Genomic DNA, 23,271 nt, shown 5'->3' with positions numbered 1-23,271 from the left:
GCCGGGGGGCTCAGCAGCGGGATGCGCAGGTGCCGCGGTTGAGAGACGGGACGCAGCTTGATGCAAGCAAAGTGTCCGACTTATTGGGATTCTTCACATACTTTTATACTAGTTCCTAGATAGCGTGTTGCCAACTAATTGGTTTCTTTGAAGCATGCCAAAGATTTATTGGCTTACATTCTACATTAGGCATTCAGAGATTAGCTAATGCTAAAGGCTTTTTTCTAAACTTTTACTTTCTAATTGCAACAGTCCTACCTACAAAAAGAATAACTCTCAGTTACAGGACATCTGTTCCACAGCGCCTAATCTTAACACAGACACCAAGTCAGCACCCCCTGTTCCTCCTACACGAAGTTCTTATCTTATCCTTCCCAAGGCCTGTGGCCGACAAGTTCCAGCACGTCTCCTTCCATCAATTGTGCAGTGCTGGGGGTTTTGCTGAGAGCAGCCAAACCCTGCCCTACAGTCCCCAGTATCCTCTAGCTTCATCTTGGCTCGACAGAATATGATCTTTCCTGGTGAGGGAGACTCTCCAGACCTACTCTGTTTCAGTTTATCAGGGGCCCTGAGAGTATTTTTCCTGTATTTTGGCCAAACCCGAAAATCCCCGTTCGCTATCCTGATCGGAGCCCGGATCTATCCTCTCATCAAACACCTGCCTGTTTTCTTGCAATTCATACTGGAAGATTTTCTCTCAGTCTAGTGAATTTGGCAAAATTGCATGAAGCCTCTGAGGAGTGTTATGGTCAGCAGTGAGATGACTTTTCAAGTTTCTTATCAGCTCTTGCAAGCACTCAATTGTCTCTTTCTCTGCTTGCTTTTCCTTTCCAGCCGCAATTAACGCAGCCCCTAGAACAGCACAGACGGTTGCTTTTCCTTTCCCCAATCCCAGTTTTCACTCCTTTGCCAAAAGCGTGATCCTATCCACCAATGCTTGCCAATTCTTTTGGGCCCAAGCCATGCCAAGAGGAGAGCACAGGGATTTATAGCCCTTCAATTTCTCAAGAAGGGGCTTCTCTGCTATTGTTGGATCCCCAAATCAATCCCGATAACAACTGTTACACAATACAAAAGGGTTACTCTAAAGTATTCAGCCTAGTGTGCGGTTACGGACCCAGTGTGGATCTTTCCAAGAAGATCCACTGTCCTCTCTCCTGTCAGGCACTTCCTTAAAGAAGGGGCCATGCTAAGGGCCCTGATCCCTTCTGGTTGGATCAGTATCACAAGGGCATCCTGTCCGTGACGACAATTTAGAAATGCTGCAGCCCAAAAGAAGCTGTTCAAAACAGCCTCCCTCCCCTTGGGACCTACGACCAAGTTTGAGATACTCTCGTACTGAATTGAGGTGAAACACCACCAGCCAACCCGTTTAACAATTTCTTAATACAAAAGACATGGCAAGGGGTTAGATACAAATACTCAATGGCAACTTCTTAACTAGGTAAACAAGTCCCATGCTTACTTGGAGCTAGTTACAATTTGTTAAAGAAAGGAGAATAGAGAAAGAGAGAGAGACAGAGACAACTTGTCTGTTAGATTTCCCTTCCCTTCCTTAATACAATGCTTAAGGAACCGTCCTGGATCTTTGTGGCAAGCACAAGTAATTAAGAACCTGGGCGTCACAAGGATGAGGCAGGTCTTAATATTCAGAGCGTATCCACGCCTGTACTTATTGTTGTAAGGTGTTTCAAGACTCCCAGCAACGTACATTTTCGGTTACAGTCCCTGTATACGCACAAGACTCGTGAAATACTCAAGCTGTCTGAGAAAGGGTATTGACATAGCCAAAAGCTTCAGCATGATGAGGTTCTGCAAAATCAAGTTCTTTCACATAACGGTTTTTATTAACTTTATGCTCCACCTTCCTGCATGGAGACTCCATAGGAGACAAGAGGACGGCAGAGTTTGGATCACTTGGAGTTAAGTCCACTAGGGGAGCAGAATCACGGACGCTTCCAAGAGAAATTTCACCCGATTCCTTCAGTGAAGCAGGTGGGATTAGAGGGCAGGCATCTCGAGCTCTGAAGATGTTCTGAATGAGCTACTCCACATCTAGGCTCCATGGCACCAGGTCAGTTGGGATGGCCTGTTCCACCATCACCTTGCTGATTTTCTCCTCCTCCTGAGAAGAAGTTGGTTTTTCATCCAGAACATTTTCAAGCATCTCTTGATACACAGCAGAACTGGAGGGAGCTGGATCGCTCGACCCAGAAGTTGTGGCGGTCAAATGCTCTTCAAATGAGTCAGTCCCGTTAGCGGTGTCCTCATTAAGAAGCAGCCCACTGCCTGCCACCTCCTCCAGAGCTTGGTCCTCCGTGGTGAGGCTGCCTGGCATCGTGGCACACAACGCTAACGGCTTCCCCTCTGAGTCCCACGGGGACTCCAGGCACTGCTCATCTCTCACAGAGCTCTTCTGAGCCATGCCCAGGCCCTGCACCAAAGCTTCCAGTTTCTTGTTTGCAATGCTTATGCCTATGAAGCATTTCTGAATTTTTTTGTCTTTCTCAGCCAAGCTGTTTCTCATGCTTTCAACAGCCTGCTGAAGTTCGTGACTTTCCCTTCTCGCTTCCCAGAAGTGCAGCTCCAGCTCCACATGCTTACACTCTTCCTCAACCCAGTCTTCCTTCATCCGTGCCAGCTGAGCCTTGAGCTCTTCTATTTCTGTTTCCCTGCAGCAAAAGCAAAATGCAGTGGCAGTGCTGTGGACGGCCAGTGAAAGAGTGCAGCGCTTGCCGTCTGGCCTCCTGCCTCGCCCTGGAGGCGATGGGAAGCGGCTGCCCAGATGCGTCCCCGTGCCTGCCAGCAGCTCGGCACCTGCAGCCAGAGCCAACACGGGCCTCGGGCACAGGACGGCTCGGGGCTGCAGCCCCCGCCTTGCTTTGCACCCACCCAGCCCCGTGTGGGGCCAGGGGCTGCTGCCTTGGCCTGCGAGGAGTGGGGGAGAGGGGGCCCCCACGTGAGATCCAGCCCGCGCAGATGCGGAGGTCGGGCGATGCGAGCGGGACCAAGAGCTCCCTGGGCCTCTGGCCCTGGGGCTCCGTGCAGAGCCCGCTCTGTGCCCGCCTGGGTTGTGTGTCACTGCTTCGCTTCGCGTCCATACAAAGGGCTGTTGTGAACCATTCAGTCCCCAAGGGGCAAAACCACCAGTGGGCACGCTGGTGTGTGTAAGAGCTTTTCTTTCCCTAGGGGAGAAGGGGGACTTTGGTAGCCATCTGTCTCTGAGCGAGGTGGAACAGGAGATGGAGCAAATACATGCTCGCAGGTAAAAACCGCTTGATGTAGAAAAGGTCTCAGTGCTAAATCAGCCTGGTAAAAAACTACCCTTTAAAAGTATTCTATTGGGCAAGTTCAAAAAAAGGGAAAAGAGACAAACAGCTGTATTCTTAACTAAGCCGCACGGTACGTATGCACTGAGCATCACGATGAAACCGGAAACAACTAATCAGTCTGATCATATTTCAAATTTCTTCATGAAATCTTTACATGGTCAGAAAATGAGGAAAAAGGTCCTGGATTCCCACCCCGAAACGCTCCTGAGTAAATCGTTCTAACTCTGGTTTCTGAAGTGAGATATACCTTTCCTGAAGTTTGCTCTCAGACTCCTTCAGCTTTGTTTTCAAATGCTGTACTGTAACTTCTTTCTGCCGCAGATGACTCAAGTACTGCTCTTGGTTTTGTGGCTCAATGCCGTGGTTGTCACCACAAGAAATGTATCTCCCTGATCGCCTGGAAAGGGAAGAAACCCAAACCGTCACAGAACATCACTCCTAGAGGTCTTCAGTCCTGCCAAAAAGAGACTTCCCATAGACCGATACAAAGCTTGACTCATTTGGGGCTCCCCAGTGTCCTCACAAGTGGCTCCTCTGGCAAATCAACATCCTTGAGGAAACAGCTGGTTTGTGGCTGTCGTGCAGAGTTTACTATCTGCTGTCCTTGGTTTCAGTGCCATGCCATCAAATGAGACATTTAACTTTAAAATACTTTTACAACAAAAACTTCTTAGAACTCAAAAACCTTCTTTTTTTTTTTTTTTTTTCCTCCAAATACAGCTCTTTTTTTGTTTCTTTCTCGTATCACAGTTCTCATCTGTGTTAGTGTTGCCTGAGAGCATAGTGTTACCCAAACTGTTTTAACACTCACAATACTGATGCTGTATGTATTAGCTGCAAGACCAGACCTAGTCATCTACCTCTGCACTAGCAACACTTGCACTATCCCGGAAAAAACTGCTGTGCTTACTCGAGAGAGAAAGATCTTTTGCTTCCAGCAGCAGACATGGGGACTTCATGCGCTGAAATAGTGCCTGTGCTGCTTGGAGAGATGAAATTGGCTTCACTCCCTGGAAAGGAAAAGGGAAGATTGGAAACATGATGGAAAGTAGAACACAAAGACTGTTTTCCAAATAACAGCAAATCACAAGCATTCTCCCTTTGTGCGTGCTGGGTGAACTTTAGAAGTTGCATGAATTTTCAACCATCCCTAAGGGCAAGCACTGGATTTTCAACATGGCTTCAGAACTGGCACTTCCAGAGGAGCAGGAGAAACATCTGGACACGAACCCCTGATGCTACAGAAGCCATGTTAGGACTCGGTGGGGACGTCTTGCACCCCTCCATACCCGGGACCCGTGTCTTCACAGCCTTAAAGAGGGTGAGACATCCACCAACCACCCTCACCTTCTGGCAGCTCTTAGCAAGCGGTCTGAGGATCAGCCCTGTTCGGATTTAACCCAACACTTTCCCAGCCTCCCCATGTGCCAGCGTTGGGATCAGCCCCTGTTTCTCTGTGCCTCTCGTTCAGCCCAGCCCAGATATTCCTCGGCTCGAGCTGAGTGCTGAAATGCACAGCCCAGCTCGTGCAAAGGGTAATCCCAGGGGCCCAGTTTCACCACCGCTAATCAACTCCATGCCAGTACAACACCCCTGATGATCAGACCCAAGTAGCCACAGCTGGAACCAAATCAGAGCCACATGCAAGTCTGCAAGGGAAGGGAGGGAAAGCAGCAAAGCCTCTTCGTGTCACAGAGTATTTATATCATTCCTACAGATGCAGGTGTCAGTGACCCTCCTCCTTGGGGAACCAAAATGACCGTGGGACACAATGTCTGAAGCTTCCACAGTCTTTTCCTGATAAACAAAATGCTCCCATCTAAGAGACTAAGATACTAAATTCTCTCTTGGTATCACGGTCCTCCCAAATCTAATTTTCCAAGCAAGACCCGAATGGGTAAACACATCATACAGATTTCATACCTCTGGTGTTCAGGCCCCCATATCATTCCACCCCTTTAAAGATGCCAGCAGCTTTCCAAAGCCACGTCCTGGCTGTGGCACAGAGAAGAGGAGCCCTAGCCAAGAGTCGTCTCTGGTTAAGTAGAACACATCATAACCAGATGTCGCTATCAAAAGGTTTTTGAGGAAACGAGGCTTAATAATAGCCTCTCCCTGAGCCGCCTGGCTTGCAGCGTAGTGCTGGGAAGGGCTGCCGAGCTAGGCACGGCTGGTAAGAGTGAGCAGAGCCTGAAAATGGAACCGCCCCAAAGGCTGAGCTTTCTGAGAGCGTGAACTGCATCTGAGACCCAGCAATGTGTCTGCAAAGCATAAATTAACCTGCCTGGCCCCAATTCTGAAAACAGCTACACACAAGCTTAACACTGAGCACAGGAGACTACTTTTGCTTAAAATTAGGCATGTGGCTATTTACAGGCTCTTCAAGAACATTTTAAAAATTAAAGGGGTCACTGCTAGTATCGGTTCCAAGTGTGCTACTTATGCTCAAGCCAGCTCTGCGTAGAGCAGAGCTCAACAGCACTGGTACTAGGAGAGCTTGAAAAATATTTTCTCCCATTTGGTAAACATCCCTAAGAAAAACATCATGGCATCCATCCATAAAATATTAATTGCAACAGATTCTCCTGGGTAATTGGGACTTCTGTCTTAGCAACACCCTACCAAAGCGGTGAAACTCCGTGCCTAGCAGCAGTGCGGGCAGGAGCCGAACACGGCCTCTCACCTCTCCTAACGCCGCTCTCCCGGCTGACAGCTCCCTAGGGATGCCTGTTGACTGGTTTTGTCGCTGGGACAACGTGATTGCAAAAGCTCACACGTTTAAGCCCCAGAAGAGCTCACCGAAGCAGCGTTAACCATGAAAGAGGGTAGCATTTCTCAAGAAACACATTCTTTTGTCCCACCCGTGCGGTGCAGCCATCGCACCCACGTTTGGGTGTGGAAGTGGCCCGCGTTTAACTCTGCTCTTTGCACTGTGTGCAAGGACAATGACACGGTCCAGTGACCTTATATCCCACTGCATTCAGAGCGCTGACGGGTAGAGCAGATTAGGTATATTTGCTCTACTGGGACAGGATGCAAGCACAGAAACACCACGTCATGCATGTATACATGTGTGTTGAGACAGCATATACATTCCTTACACAGGGCCACGCAATAGCCCCACATGCATGCCTGGTGTATGGCATCCCAGTCTGCTATTTCTGGCCATTACAGGTGGTCGGATACCTTTTTGGATGGTCTCCTGGCCTTGCTATTACCATTTTGCTTGTACTAGACCGTTGAAGATTTTTCCTCCTATAAGAATAAAGCTCAAACCTGCTTGTGTGCATTTTATTGTCCATCGGCTATCTAAATGGTAAGATTACAGTATGGGAGAAAGGAAAAAGGTCAAGGAATATCTGTGACAGGAACACTGCCAGCTGACCACAAGAACAGGATTCCTACAACTCAGGATGTAGATGAGCTTATGAAAGTTTAGTCTTTTTGTGTAACTCGTTTGTATTTGCAACTTCAGCACTATTTCATAGCTGCCAAAGTCTAGATACCATGGAACTTAACTTGCCTCTCTTCTTACTGCATAAACATGACCTTGTTATGTATATACATACATCTATCAGTCCTGATGCTGGGTTTTGCATATAGTCACACAGTGAAACACAGCTGTGAGTAAAACAGTGCTGACAGAGACAGCTTGTGCTCAAAACCTAAAGCACCTAAATTTGCTGAGCTTCCTTGCCTTCAAAAACATCCTGTCACGTGGGAAAGAGACCAAAATATGAACATGTATGTTCACCACTCTGCTGCAGCAACTAGAGGAATAACTGGAACACTGTCTCTGTCGATGGCTTTATTTAGAGAGCCCAGGGGGAGAGAGAGGGCCTGACTATGTAAAAACACCCAGTAAAGCCATTAGAAGCAGCTGGAAAAGTGGAGAGAATTCAGTTGTAATGCTCACTGTTGGAAGGACCCGCATGTTTAAGAGACTGAGATTAATTTATCCTAGAAACCTTTAACTCACAGCTACGTCTCTACTTCCCATCTTTAACAGCATAAGCAGTGTGTTTCCAGGAAGCATTAATGCTGCTCCTATTCTATTTCATATGAGGTTGTTCCTGCGAGATTGTTTTTGTATTCTCCCTCTGCCCCTGTCTCATACTCTCCACGACCATGAGGTCTAAAGTCAGTGGAAGAAGCTGAGGATGTGCCTGGGCATGCCGAGAAGCAGGTCGGCTTGAAAAGCACCCGACAGCTCGGTGCTGGCTCCTCTCTAAGACCAGGGTGGGTGTTTCACACCGCACCAGAGATATCAGGGTCCACACAGGAGCAGCCTGAGGAAAGCTCCCTTCTGCTGCCTGCTTTACTGGGGAAAGGATCCAGCTGGGATCTGCAGGGCCACATTGAGCTTTGAACTGGGAGGAGGCTGCACATCCCCTCCCCATCACACCACCTGCGACACGCACAGCATCCAGCAGTAAGGACCGGACGAGGAGACGGGGTTCCCATCCTCCCAGCTTCTCATGGCCCTCTGCAGGAGGTAGGATGCCTGCCTGTCTTCATTACTCCCTGCTACATGCTGGAATCCAAACAGGCCTGAGTTCCCCACAGCTCCCACTTCCATCAGAAGACCCTACCCAAGATCTGCAACCAACACTTTCTCCTTGTCACACATAACACTACAGAACAGGACTGGCAAGTCCATTTTACGGCTATTCTGCCTGTTACATTGCTACATTCACATGTGAAAAAGAGAAAAAAAAAAATAATACAAACCTCTCTCAATGGGGTCATTAGAACGGTTGCTCTCACAAAGGTTGTTCAGGACCAGGTCAGGCTCAGCAAAGACCTGCTGAGCAAACGCCCGAGCTGCCGACTTCTCGGAGGTCTCCTCCCGTCCTGCAGCAGTTCTGTCTGCTGGCGTTCGCGAGGTTCCTGCCGAGACAACGCCGCCTGTGAAACATTCAGGCTTTAGCTGTCACTTCTCTGATCTGGAGGAACGACTCGGCAAACAACATAATGACTGAGGACATCAGTATATGCAGCACCTGGTCCCTCCAGCCTCTATTTCTGCAAAAAGCGTTCACAGGAGAAAGTGCTGGAAAGCAGGCTCGCATGGCACCTGCGCAGGAGGAAAACCCCTGTGGGCTAGAGGGAACTTCTTCCTTGATGTACTGGTTTTATTTTTGGTAAGCCTGGCAAGCGTCTGGAGAGTGGCCAGACTAAGCCTTTCCTGCTGCTTTAGTGTGCCCTGATCTCCAGACACGTGGCTTTACTGGCGTGGCAAACAGAGATGGCAGTTAGCCGTGGGGCAAGTGGAAGGTGGTCCAGGATTTGCTGCACTTTCCAGCATTCGTGGGTGTTTTTCTACCCTGTTTGTTATAACAAACGGGAAATCTGACTATATCCTTAGAAGGCAAGACTGACAAAACACATGTGTAAGGTTGAGTAAGAATGAATAATAAAGGCTTTCCTTTTCTGCTTACTCCTGATTGGGAATTACCAGTCACTGGCGTGGAGCACAGGGGACACGGGCTGCCCGTCTGTGCTCTCCGCCCCGGCACTGGAGATTTCTGCCCAAACCCCGCCAGGGAGAAAGAGGCCTCTGTCTTGATGGCTTCCCGTCCCAGAAAAGCTGCCCTTCCTCTCCTGAGGCCTCTCCCACCCATACACAATGCCAAGGTGGAGAAAGGTAGCCACTGCTTACTTTTGCCTGGCACTGAACCGGTCTCGATGATCTGGGCAGTCATCGTCACCGGCTAGACAAGAGAACAAAGGCCAAGTGGGAGACGCTCCTCTGATGGTCTGTGCTAGAAAGCAGCGTCACTCCCTTGAGCCAGCTGGAACGACTTAGACACTTACAGATCTGCAGAGGCCCAAGACCGTCACAAGGAGATTAAGCGAGGGCAGTGTGGTCACTCGTGTTCCCTGGGCTGTGCTGCTTTGCCTGTGCACGGGGAATGGACAAAGGGAGAGCTCCGTGTCACTGAGCCTGGCTTTGCCCTCTCCCCTGCCAGCCCGTCCAGCACCATTTGCATCCAAACAGCCAAAGAAGAAGTCCAGGCAGAAAAGGGGCAAGTGGCGACAGCTGGATCTTGACTTGCCGTTACTTTCCCAAGGCAAGGCTGAGCAGCTCGGGCAGTGCTGCCCCGCAGCTGCCCCAGCAGTGCGGGTACCTCTGCCCCAACCCTCGAGCTGCCTTGCAGCTGCAGCTGGAGCATCCCACCAACGGCCACGGTGGCACCAGAGGTTTGCTATCCAGCAGGGCTTACCTGAGGATGGCGTCCAGCCAGAGTTCTTTCACCTCTTGCGAGCTGCAGGAGACAGGAGAACCAGTGTCACACCCCACTGCCACCAGCTAGGTGTTGTGCAGTTTTCCCTCCGGAGAACAAAGTCAAAGCCAAGGAGGGTCTGCTCATCATGCAGCCTCGTCTCTCCAGGAGTCCCTTTTGATGCTGCAACTCTGCAGCCTTTGGGATGCCCCTGGGCCGAGGAGCGCTGTCGCAGACATGGGGCTTCTCCAGAGCGGGGAGCGACAGCCCAGCTCTGCCAGAACTGCACCTGGGTTTTCCTGGGAGCAAACGGGACCGCCTGTCTGCACACAGCCCCCGCCTCAGCCCACGCCTTGCCTCACCCCTTTGACAGCGCACACCTTGTGCACGGGCTGTTTCCAGAGGGGAGAGGCTCAGCTCACAAAGAAGCCGAGCTGCAAAACGCTGCCCAAGCAAAGCGGTGCCTCTGCTTTCCCTCCCCGCCCCGTGCCGTGGACCTGAGGAGCCAGATGGGCTCTGAAGGCGAGCACTGGGCCAGACAGCCCAACGCCTGGGTGACACGTCACCGCGACTCACCCGAAAGTGACCCCGCAGAGGCTGGTGGGCCAGACGAGGATGAGGGTACAGCTGCAGTCCAGGCCCAACGCTGCGTCTTCTTGTGCACACCCGCACGCTGCCTCCTCCTGGCACAGCACCCACAGCTCGCTCAGACGCACCCTGTGCTGCAGCCAGAACCTGGTGCCACATCTGCAGCCAGGAAGAGCAGGGGCTGATGGTGAGCTTGCCTTCTGGGGGGGCACCCACGGCAATCCTCCCTGGGAGAGCCGCTACAGCTGACAGAGCCCTGGGAAGGGCTGCCCAGCTTCACAGCTCACCCAAATCGGCAACATCCTTGCCGGGGACACCCCCTGACTCTGGTAGCCCTGGTTGCTGAGTGGCTGACCCTCCCCAGAAAGCCTCCCTGGGACTTTCTGGGCCATTGGAGCAGTGGCCAGCCCGAGAGGGCTTTGCGAGATGTCTCCTGAGGGCTGGTATTGGAGGCAGGAGGTGGGAAGAGAGAGTACTGCCATCCTCTCTTCTTACCTGCGCTTGGCAAAAGCAAGGGTGTCTTGGAAAAGCAGGAGGTCTCTCCTCCTCGTCCTCCCACGCCAGGTCACCTCCACACAGTCGCAGCGGAGGAGCTCGGGATGCCGTCGGGACACGAGGGCACCCAGCTGGCTGCCACCAGAGCCGCCCCTGCAAAGGACACGGTTGCGGGCGTGAGGCACACGGCTCTGCCGGGAACAGGCCGTGCCCGGTGCCAGAGGGACAGAGCAGGCACGCACCGGGAGAAGCAGGAGGGCAGCTGGCCCATCGTGCTGCGGCCAGGCAGACACTTGGGCTGTGGAAGCGCTCAGCAAGGGGAAGAGCAAGGCCCCGCAAGGCCTTCCGAGGCTGGGCAGCGATGTCCCCTGCCGGGTGCTCCTGCCAGAGCCCGTCTCTCCCCAGCACTGCCCGCGCCAGCACAGTGCTGCACCGGGAGACACTGGTGTCCGTGACACCACTGGTGCCCCTTGTGATGCGCGGGGGGGCCACGCCCAGGGCGGGGGCACACAGCGGGCGGGGGGCTCCGGGGCACCAGGAGCTGCTCCTACTCGAATGGCTCTTCCCACACTCGCAGCAAACAACAGGAGCTCCCTCCAAGCTGAGGGTCCTGAACAAGGCAGAAAGCTGCGGGCGGGAGTCCCCTCGGAGCCAGGAGAGACGCTCTGTGCCCGGCCCCTGCCAGCTGAGCCAAGGCCTTCCAAAAGGCCCTTCAGCACCTCGGCTCCTGCTGCCGCCACCTCTCTGCGCATGGTGATGTTCAGTCCTTCCACCTGGTCCTCCAGACTGGGCCCAGGGCTCAGGCCAGCCTCGGCGAGACTCTGCGCTGCAGAAAAATGGGTAACAGCCTGGCTTTCCTGCTCCCACCAGGCTGCGCACAGGCAATCCTCGGCAGCAAAGCGCTGACAGCTGTGCTTAGGGAAGACACAAGAGCGGTGAGCTGAGGTCCCGGTGAGCACGCCAGTGTCAGCCCAGCAGTCCCACCAAAGCTGTCAGACTGCCCCAGAGCCCAGCCCCTTCGGTGCCACAGTGCATTTCTCTGCTTGGGCTGGCTCACAGACCTCCTGTCCCAGGGCACGAGCATCACGCCACAGGCCCAGCGTCCTCGAAGGCACCTACCCGAAATGTTCTGCTGACGTCGGAGGCATGTCCATGCCCGAGAGCTGCTCAGGACTCCTGGCAGGCAGCTACCGCAGTCCGTTTGCTGCCTTTGGAGCAACCTGAGCTCCCAGGGAGCAGCCCCAGACTCTTCTCTCGGGAGCGGGGCCTGAGCGGGGCGGGGGGCTGTCATTTGCTGCCAAGTAAAAAGGGAGCAGCGGCGTCCCTGGGAGCAGCCCAGGGGAGCTGGTTCTCTTCCGAGGCCACCAGTTTTGGGGGAAATACAGAGTGGCGCAGAGATGTTCCTCACTTATTTAGAAGAGGGGCTGGGGTGGCCTTGGATGCCTCCATGTGATCTCAGAGGGAACATGGTGGGTGTCAGCCCGCAGCGCGGTCAGGCCTTGGTGATCCCAAACTGCTGTGTGTGTAGGAGGAGCCAGGGAAGCTCGGGGAGTTTCTGGGGTTTCTGGGGGCAGGACATGGTGGTGCTGCATGGAGAAACTCCTGGGTCCCTTCCCATGGCTCCTGTTCCCCTGCTTTCCTCTGCAAGGAAATCCTTGATGGACTGCAAGGAGGAAGAGGTGGGAAGTGCTGCTTTCCACGCCTGGGGCCGCAGTGGGGGGGTCTGTCTGTGCCCAGTGGGGTGTGAGCAGAGGGGTGAGGGGAGGAGGGCTCCCTGACGGGAAGCAGCAGAGTCCTGGGGCCTTTCTGCAGGGAGGGCTGGGCCACCAGCATGGGGAGAAGCTCTCTCTCCTCCGGAGTGAGCCCTTCTCCCGTGGGGCAGAAGGGAAAGGGAAACCCCTGCCAGCGGGAAGGGCAGGCCAGTGTTCAGGGGATGCTGAGCACTAGGCAGACCTTCAGCCCTCCAAGCAGAGCCTCTCCTTCCCTCTTCAGGACAAGCAGGCTGTCCTTGGGGCGGTGGCCACCAGGACGGGGGTCCTTCTGGGTGAGGAGCAGCACCGCGAGCGTGCCTGGGAGCAGCTCCTCTGGCTCTTGCACCAAGATCAGGAGGTGCGAGACACTTCCCGGGTCAGCAAGGTGAGGTGTTGCGCAGGGCCCGGCGTGGCTGCTGGAGTGGGTCTGTGCCCGTGCCACGAGGCGCTGGGGAGCTGTGGGGTGCCAGGAGGAGCTGAGAAGCCCTTAGGGAAGGATCGGGGAGAGCAGAGGAGGCCTGAGGCTCTTTGGGCAAGAAAAGAAAAACCTTGGGTTCGGGGCAGGAGGGAGACAAGAGTCCTTAGGGCTCATCTCCTCAGGAAGGGAGGCACTGCCACCTCCCTGGAGCTCTGTGCAGGAAGAGCTTTGCCCTCATGCCCAGGGCCATGTCCAGTGCTGTCCAGTGAGGGCCGAGGTCTGCTGAGTGGGAAGTGCCAGGAAACAGAGTTGTCAACACCGGGCTCTGTTCAGAGGCAAGAGCCAACTCTGCACTTGTCTCTCTGGGACTTGCGGGACTGGATAAAGGGGAAGCCCTGGGACTCCCCGGTGTACTACGTGTTTCATGTCCTGGAGAGGTTGAGGTGAGGTCTGTTCCCCGGGCTCTGGGGATCCCCAGTGTGCCCCAGCCAGTGGCCTTGAGCATGGAGCCAGGAGCTGCTGGGGCTGCGGAGTGGGTATTCCCCACTTCAGATGTCTCCCAAAAGAAGGGGAGCCCCAGGGCTTCCTTAACCTGGGGGTGGGGGTTTGCCTGCTGCCTAGGAGGAGGCAGGAGTTGTTGGTGCTGAAGGCCCTGCTCGCTGGCATGGGCTGGGGGTGCTGGGTTTGAGGTCCTCGATTAGGGTGAACCCAGCTGTGGTTGAAGGCACTCTGGAGAGGGCTAGTAAATCCCCTTTCTGTTTTCTCTTCCTTTCTCCTCTGGCCAGCAAGCTGAGGCCACCTCTGAGCAGGGAGGAAAATCACAACCTGCTGTCAGTGTGCTGCCAGAGTGTCCTGGTCTGTGCTTCCGAGGAGCAGGTGAAGGAGGACAGGAAGACAGTGAGGGCAGCTGTGAGCATGCGGGTACCCCCCGGCCAGCGCCTGCCCACCTCTGGGTCAGGATCCCACCTCAGCGCACCCTGGCTGCCCCCGGGATGCAGAACCTCAGCTCTCCTTTCCTGATTTTAGCTTCTGCGTGGGAGAAACCTGGAAGATCTGGGCCTGCTCAGAGAAACCCTCTGGAGGCAGAGGTGACCTCCGCTGGCTTTGACTACGTGGTCCCTGTGAGTAGCCATGGGGCAACAGGGAAATTGTTGTGGAGGCAGAGAATCGAGGCCTTAGCAGGTGATAGGAGGTGGACGCCTTTCCTAGAGGAAGGTGGGGCTTTGGCTCCTTGCTCCAGGGCTGTGCGTCTGGCCGGGGCCAGGGGCTGAGCTGGGGGGCAGGAGCCCCCAGCCACTGCAGCCTCAGGACAGGCAGAGAGGTGGGTCCTGATGGAGGGAAAGCCAAGAGCCAGCCCTGAGCTGGGCGAGAGCAGCCTGGGGGAAGGCTGGAGCGGGGAGATGCTGGCCAGGAAGCAGCACCTGGCTCGGGGCAGAGTCAGCAGGAGAGAGCGGGGCAGCGAAGGCTGCAGTGCCAGGGCTTGGTGGGGCTGGGGGCTGTGCTGGGAAGGGGCCAGAGAAGGAGGGAGTAGGATCTCAGGGAGCGAAAGATTCCTGTTATGAGAGAGATGCACCTTGCCCCAGGTCCTGAAGGGCTGGCTCACCTCGGCCAAGGAATGGGAACGGGAGAGAGCCCTGTGGGTCTGTGCCCACGTGCTGGGTGCTTGCAAGGAGCGACTTGAGCTCATGGTGAATAGGGACCCCTGTGTGCCCTGGTGCCCCGTTACCACCATTCATGCCCCTGGAAGGGAGCCCTGCCTGATGGGGTGCTGGGTTTCGGGTCTCCTGGGATTACGGGGCAGCCCTTCTGTCTGCCCCTCTGCCGGTGGCTGCTCAGGGAGCAGGGTGGGTGGCAGAGGCGAGCGGGTGCTGGGGCTGCCTGCAGCCCTTTTCCTGCTGCTCTCCCCTGCAGAGAGGATGTCCTTGCAAGCAGTTCAGCTCCCTGGTGGGGCTGCTGGGGTTTCTGATTGCGGAGCGGCGGAGGAACGATATGCCGAGACGGACTCAATGTGGGTGATAAAGCATCGTTCAATTTATTGGTCCAGGGTACATATATTTATACAGACAACGCTAGTTATGATGCCTACTAGTCACTAGCTGATTGGCTTAAGCTCTAAAGGTCGTGTTCGCACGGTCCAACTACTTGCAGTTAGCTAACAGCACAAGTGTCTCATAACACTAAGTTTCTCAGGCCACTATTTCTAATTCCCCTTAACCTGTTTTCGACACACCACGGTACACAAGGCCGAAGCATCCTTGACATTCCTCATGTATCAGCAGCTGCGAGCAGCTGCAGGCAAACCCTAGTGAGGCCCAGCATCAGCAAGGCAGCATCTGTCCTTAGAACAGGCTCTGATCGTACAACTGCTCGGTGGGCTCAGGACCCTTGTCTGTGAGCCATTCTCCAACATCTGATCACCGACTGCATGGCCATGTCCTGCCAGAAGGCATTGGTCTGCCTTGGCTACCTTCTGCAAATGCAGGGTGAGGAGAGCAGATGCTTCCCATCCTCGCTTAGCCTGATGTCTTGGTTTGGGCTGAAATAGAGTTAATTTCCTTTTCAGGGACTAGATGAGTGCTGTGTTTTGGATTTAGCTTTGGGTTTGGTATGGGAAAAATGCTGATAGCACACTGATGTTTTCAGCTGCTACCGAGACTTCAAGGACTCTCCGACTCCCCATGTCCTGCCCGTGCGCAGGGCACAGGGAGCAGGGAGGGAGCACGGACAGAGCACCAGACCCAAACTGGCCAGTGAAATATTCCACACCATGGAACCTCATGCTCACTGTATAAAGGAGGGTGGTTGGGAAGGAGCTCTCTCGCTTCCGGGTTGCGCTTGCGGGATCTTGGTATCTCGGGGTCGCTGGCCGGGAACGGGCTGGGTATTGGTCAGCGGGTGGTGAGCAATTACGCTGTACATTGCCTGTTTATATATTTCTTTTTGTTTTCCCCCCATCGTTGCTATTGTTTTCGTTTTATTGCCATTATCAAACTGTTCTTATCTCAGCCTGCGAGTCTCCCTTCACCCCTCTGATCCCCCCCCCTTCCCAGGTGGGGAGGGGGAAGGGAGGGTGACCAGCTGCGGGGGTTGGCTGCCAATCAGGCCCAAACCACAACACCTGATCCTCCGTTCCTGGCCTGGCACCACGGGGGTCCCACGGGGCCAGGCCCCATTCCCGCAGGGCAGGGGGAGGCAAGGTGCTCGGCTGGTTTTGTGCCCCCACCCTGTTAGCCCTCTGCTTCCCCGGCCATCTCGGGAAGGATCCTGGGAGAGGGTCTCTGAGTCCCACCTCCCTGGGGTGTGTGTGAGGCTGGGTGGTCTGGGCCATCCCTCACAGCTGTCTGAGAGCAGGACATTGCCACCAATGCTGGTGAGTGTTCCCCTCCACGGGGAGGAGAGACAGAGGGTTGTTTGACAGCTCTCTTGGATGAGGTCCCCAATGTTTCAGAGGGTGCCGTCCCCCTCGCTGCCTGCCTTCAGCCTGGAGAGACGGGCAGTCTCCAAATTCAAGAAACCGCTGCCTGTGTGCTGAGCCAAGGAGCTACTGATGGTTTGAGCCATGCATCAGCACCTGCTGCTGGCACCGCTCCAGCTGATGACCAGGATAGGGGCGCTTCTTGTCCAGTCTCCCACTGGTCCAGGTCCTTCCCATGAGCAAGCACTGGGAGGCACCAACCTTGCCGTTCCTCCCCTTCCTGCGGGGTCACTCGCAGTCCTCCCTGCCCTGGGACCCACTTCACCCTGCTCGCTCTTCCCCGGTCCCCAGTTCCCTCTACTCTGGCTTTGCTGGGCACGCTAGGTTTTCCGCAGGTTGGACACTTGTTCGTTGCTCTCGGTGCTTTCCCCGGCTGTGGTGGTACCCAGCCTGCGAGCTGCCCTTCCTTTCGCCCCCAGTTGCTGCCCGTTTGTAGCCTGGGAGCCTCTGGCCTCGTGCTGTGCCTGCCCTGTCGAGGCTCCTGTTCTCCTCCTCCGCTGGCGCTGGGCTGCGCTCCCCTCGGGCTCGAGGGGCACCGGTGGCTCGCGCAGCCTGGGCTGCCTCCGTGGCCGTCCGCCGCTGACAGAGGTGGGTCCCCGTGAGGACAGCCATGGGTGGCAGCCCCAGGGTCACGCCCAGCTGAGCTAAACTTAATATCAGTTAGTGCCTTTGTCCCTGTGGGCCGAGGGTTTGGGTTGCTCTCCTTTAGAAGAAATTAATTTTCTTTTTAAAGGAAACTCAGCATTTCCTTTTCCTAGCTTGCATTCCTCTGCTGTTAAATGTGCAGCTTCACATAAACAGAAGTGAAAAAGATGCTTTTTGGTTCCACTTTTCAGTTGATAGAAAGATTTGTATGTGTAATAAATGTGACACACCACACAGTGCTGCTGCCAAAATTGCATCCAAACAAATATTTCTCAGAGGGGTAGAAGAAGCCCAGGCAGACACCATCTTACAAGTGTTTTCTTGCTCTCCTTTCCCAAGATGCCTCAGAGCTACGTCCCATCGTCTGTGTCTCAGAGGTGTGCAGTTCCCAGGAGTGAAAAGCTGGGACAGACAGCTCCTCCCGGATCTCCACAGGCCAGCACTTGAATGTGCCACTGCTCACAGCTCCTTTGGAAAAATACATCTTGGTAATGGTGATGGATTCAAATCCCGTGAAAGTGTAAGACCTGTCATCAGTCAGCAGCTCTGCAGAAGTTTAAAGTAATATCGAGACAGTCTCGATGGAAAATTCTGCTTTCTGTGCTTAGTTTTGGGTTGTTTTGAGGTTTTTTGGTTTATTTTGTTTTAAATCATTCTTATCATCTGTTTAGTTCTTCAAGTTATTTCTTTGAGACTAAGTAACAGGATTTCTCCTTTTCATTCTGGAATACTTCTTGACATTCTTACATCAACCAGAACTTTTGCCTCTGTTACTGATACGGACAATGACCATAGTTAGCAGCAAATCTAAAATATCTTAAAAAATCATCATCAAGTTGGTCTGACAAATCTAAGAAACCAGTACTAAAACAGTACGCCACACACCGCAATTTTAGGCCGGGGACCACCTGCAGAAGATCCATACAAGGCCTGGGGACAAAGGACCTGGAGGTGCTATTTATTGTAGATCGCCTCCAAAATCTAAGTGTTTTGCCCAAAGAGATCTAGGTAAGTGTGTCTTTTGTCCTCCCCGCTTTGTCTTAAAAACAAAAGTAGGAAATGCAGTTCCTATTTGTTGCGCTGCTATAAAGTGGGACTACGACAAAAGACTTCCACGGTAGGCTTTGATTTTGTGAATCCCCTAAGGCAACTAAGTGACTGGTGTTGGAAAACTTAGTTTTATCTATTTACAATCTATTTGTAACTTGATTTTGATCTGTTGACAATCAATTATGGGGAGCTTTTTATAATACACAGACTTAACCAGGTCTTTAGTGTTATGGCAGAGAAAAATCCATTTTACCAAGGTTATTCCTGGCTTCCGTTAGTCACAAGTCTTTGAGTGGTAGCACTGCTTGGGAAGAGATCAGGTGTCTATAGCGTTACCTGCTATGCTAGTTGCTTGCTTCTTTTTCTTAGTTTTTATATTTATTGCCATGTAATTACACGTGCAACTTTGTGGTTTGAGTTACAAGGAAGAAAAACAGTAACCGAATTAATAATCGGATAAAGGACTATAGATGGAAAGAAACCTGGCAAAAGTTACTGAAATGGGAGCGGCAGTCTGTCCCGCATCAGCAGAATCAGGGGCTGCCGGGCCCCTCCCGGGAGGGGCCGGGCTCGGCAGGGCCCCCCTGGGCCGCGGCTGAGGCCTGAGCAGCAGCGCCGGCAGCTCCCGTTAGTTTGGTTTTCCTGGTGGAACTCATTTGTTGGGGGGCTGTGGCGGGTCGCTCCCCCGGCGGTGCCGCCGCCATGGGGGCCCCGTGGAGCCGCCCGCCCGTGCCGAGGCCCCGGGGCAGCGGGTCCGGAGCAGGACACGGCCGGTGCCAGGGAGCGCCGAGCAGGCGGTGCCTCCGCATGGCTCCGCAGATAGTCCTGACCACTTCAGAAAAAAAAAAACAACCAAACAAACCAAAAAGGGGTGGGGCGGGGGGTTTTCTGCCCCGGTGCAGCCGCCCAGCTCGGGGCTGGCCGGGCTCCTCTGGCCGTTTCTCCTCTCGGACTAGGCACCCACTGCACACGGCAGTGTGTGAAATGGCGCGGCTGTGGTTAGCTGGGGCACGACTCTTTCCCCCCACCCTTTTCTTACCTTCTAGTACTTTCATTTACTGGTGTGAATTCTGGAGTGATGGAAAATGAGACAGGGTTAATTTTTCTTAAGTATTTTGAAGCACTCTCTACACACGATTTTTTAAGAATAGCTTTTTGATTTTGCATGATTTCAAAGCGTACATGTATAATATTAATTTAAATTGATCCTCCAAGCTGCCTTCATCTGTAGTTCTGAATTAAAAGAAAAAAAAACCCTTTTAAAAATATGCTGTATTCCTAGTGCGTAATGGATGTTCAGAGCATCATATATGGTGATTTTTTGTGAGCAGCGAGCATAAGTCAGTGTGATGGAGAGAACTAGCACCTGGGGGTTGAGACATGCCATTTGACAAGCCGTTTGTTTGCTGAGATTGTTTGTTAAAACATGCCCTGTGTTTGTTAAGGTATGCCTTCGTCTGATAACATGGGAGTTGCTGGGGAGGGGGGCGCTGGTTCTGTGGGCTGGACGGGCACCAAGGGCCCAGAGGGCTGGCGTCAAAGTTGTAGCTGGGGAAACCTGGCACCAGGGACCCAGAGAGCACGTGCCAGAGTTGTAGCTGGGGAAATCTGGCTCCAGGGGCTGGGAGAGCATGCGCCAGAGATAAAAGTTGAAAAGTCATGAAGAATTGGGAGCCTTACTTCATCCTTGAGACCCCGGCCCACGACCACCCTGAAGAACTGCACAGGTGCGAAGAGAAGAGACGAAGGCGGGCTATATGGAAATGATTTCTCGGGGAGGCCATGATTATGTATAAGTGTCTGATGAATATGTATTGTTTGGGGCATAAAGGGAGTAGCCCTGGGTCCTGTGGGTGTGCGTGTTTGTGGTGGAGGATCCCCCACGCACCCGGTACTGAATAAACACACCTACTTTACAACCTTAAAGGTTGTGGAGTCTTTATTCCGCTAGTCAGTTTTGGCACCCCAGATGGGATGTGCTCTGCTCGCTGCAGGATCGGCTGAGGGGCGGCCGTCCTAGGCACGCCCTGAGCCCTTCTCGGAGGAGCTCCGCTCCCCGGACGCGCTCTGCGGGAGCAGACAACGACCATCTACCACTGAGGACAAACGCTATGTTGAGCATTTGGGGCCAGTAAGTCGTAGAGGACGCTCACGCTTGGCCAGAGCCGCTGGTAAAGTTGCGCAGAGACGTCTGGGGTACAGCATAGTCCCCATGGGAAGGAGGGTACCCTTAGGGTTAATGGTGGGATTTGCTGACTGGTAGAGTGGCCGCTAGCGATCTTGAGGGTAGATGGAGCAAATCTGAGGTTACCGCTGCATCCCGATTTGGGAACCAGAACGGACCTGCTAATGATTGTATAAGAAGCAGGAGAAGGGTAAGCGGAGCCTCCTTAAATCAATATCGATATATAACTATTCAAGTCATATCTGCAGCTGCTGAAGGGATCCATCGGAGCAATAACTGGGTATCTAATTACAAAAACAAACAAGCAAACAAAAAAATACAAAACAGCTGTTTATGTGTGTGTGTGTGTGTGTGCGTATGTGCGCCTGAGATGCAGCACCGCTGCGAAGTGAGTGCGGATTTCCGATCCACGGCTCCGTGTTCTCTGTGAGGAGAGCAGCCGGAGACGAACGAAGCGATTGGCAAGCAGTGAAACTGTTTCTGTAACCCGATATTTGGTTTTGAATGTTTTTTTGAGTAAAGAGGAAGTCTGGATGAGGTTTGGGAACTATTTTGGTTTGACTGGGACAGAATTGAACACTTGGGTCAGCTTAAGGAAGTGCCCTGTGGGGATCTGGGAAATACATGGGGACAGTAGATTTGGAACTCAGATATAAAATGGGAGGGAAACAGAGTGGGGGGATTTTGAAAAAGAGCTCTTGTCTGCATTCTGGCCAATTGGAAAAGTATAGGAGGGCCGTCAGGGGGGAATGTAAACAAAAGAACTTTAATCAAATACTGTAACCAGTGGTGCCCTCTGTATAAATTAGACAATGGGGAGAGATGGCGTTTAATGGGACCTTGAATTATGATACTCTGCTATAATTAATGTTGTTTCTGGGGAGAGAAGGAAAGTGGGGCGAAGTTGCCTACGCAGATATGTTTTTCACTCTCCGAAATCATCCAGAATACCAGACAGCCTGTGGGCTGGCAAGCCCAGGATCCAGTGGTTTTGGCTTTAGAAAAAGAGAATAAGAGGGAGGGAAAAGGAAGATTAAAACGGTGCTGTTCGGCCTGTAGCATTGGGCAGTGATGCACTAAACTAATAAGGTTCATCAAACACCAGAACCAGAACTGCTGGATGTATTCAGGCCCCCTCCCAGACGACAAGAATCTGGGCATTCCTCTCAATCAAAAAGAACAAGGGGATGGTGATTCAGACTCGACTTTGACTCTCCCAATAGTCCTGTATCCTCCCGAACAAGGAAAAAGTCTGTGTTACAGGCACCTCTCAGGGAGGCTATAGGCACAGATGGGGGAACGATGTTAATTAAGGTGCCCTTTTCCACGACTGATTTGGAGGCTTGGAAAAGGGTCGCCAGAGATTACCGGAATGATCCGGTGAGTGTGACTAAACATTTTCAATTTATTATAAAACAATATAATCCAGATTGGAACGATATACAATTACTTTTGGAATATATGACTGAAACTGAGAAACAACTAATCCTAAAAACCGCGGTAGATTTGGCAGAGGACCATTATAAAGGTACAGGAGAGGATGTTAAGGATTACCTTCCCCTTCAGGTCCAAAATGGAATGCTAATAGGACTGCTCCATGGAGAGATTACAGGCATCCCAAGGATGGATTTCCAAGGGAATGTAACAAGCTATCCCTAAAACCATAAATTGGTCAGACCTATATGCAATTAAACAAGGACTGTCCGAGTCACCATCTGAGTTTCTGGACTGACCGAGGGATGCGATGCGCCATAATACACCGTTAGATCCTGAGTCCGAGGTGGGAATGCAGCAACTAGTCTCCCTATTCCTGGGTCAATCCCGGGAGATATTAGATGCAAGCTTCAGAAACTGCGTCCTACGGAAAGTAGGAACCTAGAGGTACTATTGGACGAGGCTTGGAGGGTGTTCTGTAATAGAGAAGAGGTTTACGAGAAGGGACAGAGAAGGGTAGTGGCAGTTGTTAGAGGAGAAGAGGAAGGAAAGCCTAAAGGAGGGCCCCCTCGGCTGGGCATAGATCAATGTGCACTGTGTAAAAAATTTGGTCATTGGAAGAATGAATGTCCGGGAAAACAAGGCAGAAAGGGAGGGTGATGGCTCATATAAAGGAAGACTGACGGGACCTGGGGAATCCACCCTAGCAGATCCACTGGTTATAGTGGAGCTATGGAAAGAGCAAAAAAGAGTAGAATTCTTGGTGGATACGGGGGCAACATACTCAGTTTTAAACCAAGTCTTGATGCCCTTGGGAAATGACTATATTATGGTAAAAGGAGCAACTGGCCAAAGTGAAAAGGCATATTTTTGTGAACCCCTAAAATATAAATTAGGAAAGCAATGGGGTATCCATAGATTTCTGTATATGCCCAACTCCCCAAGGCACTCTTGGGGAGGGATTTATTGGAACAGTTGGGGGCAACAATTAAATTTGAAAAAGGAGAGATTACCCTGGAGGTAAATGATCAGCAGTATATACGGGTAATGAGTCTCTCTCTAGTTGATGTACATACAGAAAAAGCATTAGTGAAGAAAAATGAACCAGGTATATCCCGGTGTATGGGCCACCAATGTGCCTGGAAAAGCAAAGAATGCTCCACCTACTGAGGTCAAGCTTAAAGAAGGACGACAGCCAGTAAGAATCAAACAATATCCCTGAAAAGGGAAGATAGGGAAGGGATTCGACCAGTCATAGAGAAATTTTTACAGCTAGGACTATTGAAGGAATGCGAATCCAATTTTAACACTCCCATATTACCTGTGCGTAAACCTGATGGGTCGTATCAAGTGGTTCAGGCCCTACGGGCTGTAAATAAAATAACCAAAGACCTCTATCCAATGGTAACAAAGCCATACACCTTGCTGTCTGTGTTGACACCTGAACTAACCTGGTTTACTGTTCTAGATCTGAAGGATGCCTTCTTTTGCCTCCCTCTCCATAAAAATAGCCAGCAAATATTTGCATTTCAATGGGAAAACCCTAACAGAGGGTGCAGAACTCAGCTCACTTGGACGGTGTTACCACAAGGGTACAAGAACAGCCCTATCACATTTGGTAATCGACTTGCCAAAGACCTTGAAACCTGGGAAGCCCTGCCTGAGGAAGGG

The 23,271-nt window shown here is 52.5% G+C and overlaps 1 protein-coding gene across 1 annotated transcript; it reads right to left on the bottom strand.

Annotated features, from left to right (window-relative positions):
* Positions 1-1,756: 1,756 nt before the first annotated feature.
* Positions 1,757-11,796, bottom strand: LOC122154662 (syntabulin-like). Its single transcript, XM_042805006.1, is given in 9 exon segments — positions 1,757-2,672; positions 3,580-3,745; positions 8,064-8,222; positions 8,995-9,046; positions 9,150-9,153; positions 9,560-9,601; positions 10,136-10,306; positions 10,643-10,795; positions 11,762-11,796. Coding segments are annotated over 9 exon segments (1,698 nt in total).
* Positions 11,797-23,271: the final 11,475 nt, after the last annotated feature.

This window comes from Tyto alba, unplaced genomic scaffold, assembly GCF_018691265.1.
Source record: "Tyto alba isolate M040663 unplaced genomic scaffold, T.alba_DEE_v4.0 Super-Scaffold_43, whole genome shotgun sequence".
Classification (NCBI taxonomy): Eukaryota; Metazoa; Chordata; class Aves; order Strigiformes; family Tytonidae; genus Tyto; species Tyto alba.
This window is presented reverse-complemented; position numbering and strand designations above follow the sequence as displayed.